We start from the raw sequence: 2,828 nt of genomic DNA, 5'->3' as shown, positions 1-2,828 counted from the left end.
GGTTTTTCATGTTGCTATTTATAGAACTAGTTCTGGGGGCCTGTAAGCTTTTGATACTTTCAAAGTGGTATGACTTAAGGAGAGGGGTGGTTTCTGCTCTCATGGCCTGTTCTCTGGTCTGTGATTGAGCTCAAGCACTCTTTTACCTACCTAGAACTGTGAAGAGGTTCTGTGTTCCCCTGCATCCACATGCTGTAGTGTGCTAGTGTTCTTTCTTCCTCTGGGATTACAACACAGAACCAATGCAACAGAGTCTTGAACCTGGTGCCAGCAAAGGATCCTCTGTAATTTCCTTCTAACCATGTTAACATCTATGATCAAAAGATTTGGTTAAGAAAATAGGGGAGTGAGGCCAGTGTGGACATACAGAAAAGGGAGAGTTTTAAGAGGGAGAAATATGTTACTATCCATCAAGCACAATTTGAAGGACAGGATGATTCTGATTAGCTAAATGAAAATGGTTACTTGGGAAACATGGTTCTTTTAGTGTTGAGGAGGGAAGTCACAAGACTCAATAGTAAAATTGACAAAAATATCCCTAAAAGCCCATTGATAATCTTTTTCTCTGATTCTGTAGCCACGAAGAAAACTTTTGATTCTGATTTGAGTTGACTGCCTGAGGAGAAAGTACATTGGTTTTCATTTTCTGCAAATATACAACATATACATATTGTATGGTTCCCATTAAAGCATCCTGTTTAGTGGAGTCGGCACATGCCAACTTAATCTCTGAGTTCCAGGATCTGCAGAAGTAAAGCTCTAGATGTTGGAGAAGAGGAGAATGAACCCAAGACCTTAAAAAAAATACCTTTGCTTGCCTTTTCATTGAGCCTGATGTATGGCCTTTTGTCTTGTTTGTAGAAGTCTCAATAGGTGTGTGACTCACTAGCCCAATCAAGATATGAAGACTAGTGGTAAACTTGGTGGCTATGACTTTCAAGTAGGATGACATCAACAAATATGTAGAAGATCCCTGTTCCATTAGAGACATTGCTTTGTTTGGAATGGAGGAGTGAATAATTTTCTCCCTCATTTAACATTAAAAATTACATGAAGCTAAAGGAAAGATTCAATGCAGGAGTGAAAGGGAGAAGAGAGAGGATAGAGAGAGATATATGAATGAAAAACTAAATAGATAAATTGACAGATGAAGAGACAGAAATGGATATAAAGATGATATGATTTCAGACATATAGACAAATATTTTAACCCTGACCAATAGGAATAATTATCCTTGTTCTCTATGAAATCCCTCCTCGAAACCTCATGTGGCAGGGAAATAACCCTGTGTGCTCAAAGGCTGTGACAGCAGAACACAAACTGAGGCAGCTAGATCCTCCCAAGTTTGAAAGGCTTCAAGGGCAGGTTTGCTGACACTCTGTATGTCTGACATCCCCAAAACCAGTCTAATTAATTGTAGAGAGGTTCATGACCTAAAGACTGGCCACTAGGTGATGATTTTTTTTTTTTTAGTTACAGTACCTCAGGAAGACTGTCAACTAAAATACAGGGAAGGGTGATCTCTATCTGGAAATATTGGCATCTATGAAATCATCATCTTTTTCACTATTGAACCAAATCAAGCAAGATAATGAATAGAAAGTACTTTGAAAAGTAAACAAAACCAAAAAACTTCTATATTATAATAATAGTAATAGTTAACATTTGTATAGCAATGTAAGATTTGCAAAGCTTTTTATATACGTTGTATCTTTGAGATGTGAATAATAATAACAACAATACTATAAGTTGAGACAGAGACAGAGTAATGGAAATTAGAGCTATATTAAACCAATACCTTCTGAGACCTGAAAGCTTCTGGCCTTATAATCTGTACTCCACTGCATGTTTTTCATCATTAAGTAGAAAACTATCAAATAATACTAACAAGATCCTAACTGTTAGAGTTCTTGGGAAGGTTTTTAACTTACTCAAAGGTACCTTATATGGGAATCAGGTTTACTTATACTAATGTAGATCTGATGAGGGAGAGATTCAGAGAGACAGACAGAGAAAGACGAAAGAGAGTGAAAGATAGAGAGAGACAGAGACAGAGACAGAGAGACAGAGAGAGAGAGAAGAGAGACAGAGAGAGACACAAAACAGGAAAGATATGGTGGCCCATTCTCCCCTTCTGTCACCATTTCTCCCTCCATTTTGCCAACAATTTCCTGAGTGCCCCCTTCACCTCCTTGTTCCTCAGGGTGTAGATTAAGGGATTCACCATGGGCGTGACTACTGAATAAAACAAAGTTATAAATTTGCCTTGGTCTTGGGAACTACTCTTGGCTGGCAGGAGGTAGGCATAAATAGCTGAGCCATAGAGGAGGAATACTACTATCAGATGGGAGCCACAAGTATTGAAGGCCTTACGCCGGCCTTCAGCTGAGGGAATCTTCAAGACAGCCCGGACAATGTAACCATAGGAGATGAGGATGGTGCTCAGGGGCACTGCAGTGAAGAAGGCACAGACACCATTGAGTACAGCCTCATTGAGGCTTGTGTCACCACAGGCCAATTTGATTAGAGCTGGTACTTCACAGAGGAAACCATCCACTGCCTGGTGTCCACAAAATGGGAGCTGCAGAGTGAATGTTGACTGAGTTAGGGAATTTCCCAGGCCAGCTAGCCAGGCAGTAGCAGCTAGTTTCCAGCAAACTCGAGGGTTCATGATGGTCATGTAGTGTAGGGGCCGGCAGACAGCTACAAAGCGATCAAATGCCATCACAACCAATAGGATGCCCTCAGTGGCACCCAGCCAGAGGAAGATGTATAGCTGGATTATACAGCCACCATAGCTGATGGTTTTATCTGGGCCCCACAGATTG

At 40.5% G+C, this 2,828-nt stretch overlaps 1 protein-coding gene across 1 annotated transcript; it reads right to left on the bottom strand.

The window, feature by feature from the left end:
* Positions 1-2,137: 2,137 nt before the first annotated feature.
* LOC114040629 (olfactory receptor 15-like) lies at positions 2,138-2,821 on the bottom strand (the record flags this gene model as incomplete). The annotated part of the gene is made up of 1 exon (XM_027858739.1): positions 2,138-2,821. A coding segment is annotated over one exon (684 nt), but the record flags the coding sequence as incomplete, so codon positions are not given.
* Between the last annotated feature and the right edge of the window lie 7 nt (positions 2,822-2,828).

This window comes from Vombatus ursinus, unplaced genomic scaffold (assembly GCF_900497805.2).
Source record: "Vombatus ursinus unplaced genomic scaffold, bare-nosed wombat genome assembly UNPS02013906.1, whole genome shotgun sequence".
Classification (NCBI taxonomy): domain Eukaryota; kingdom Metazoa; phylum Chordata; class Mammalia; order Diprotodontia; family Vombatidae; genus Vombatus; species Vombatus ursinus.
Note: the sequence above shows the minus strand (reverse complement) of the source record. Positions and strands in the feature narration are given on the sequence as shown.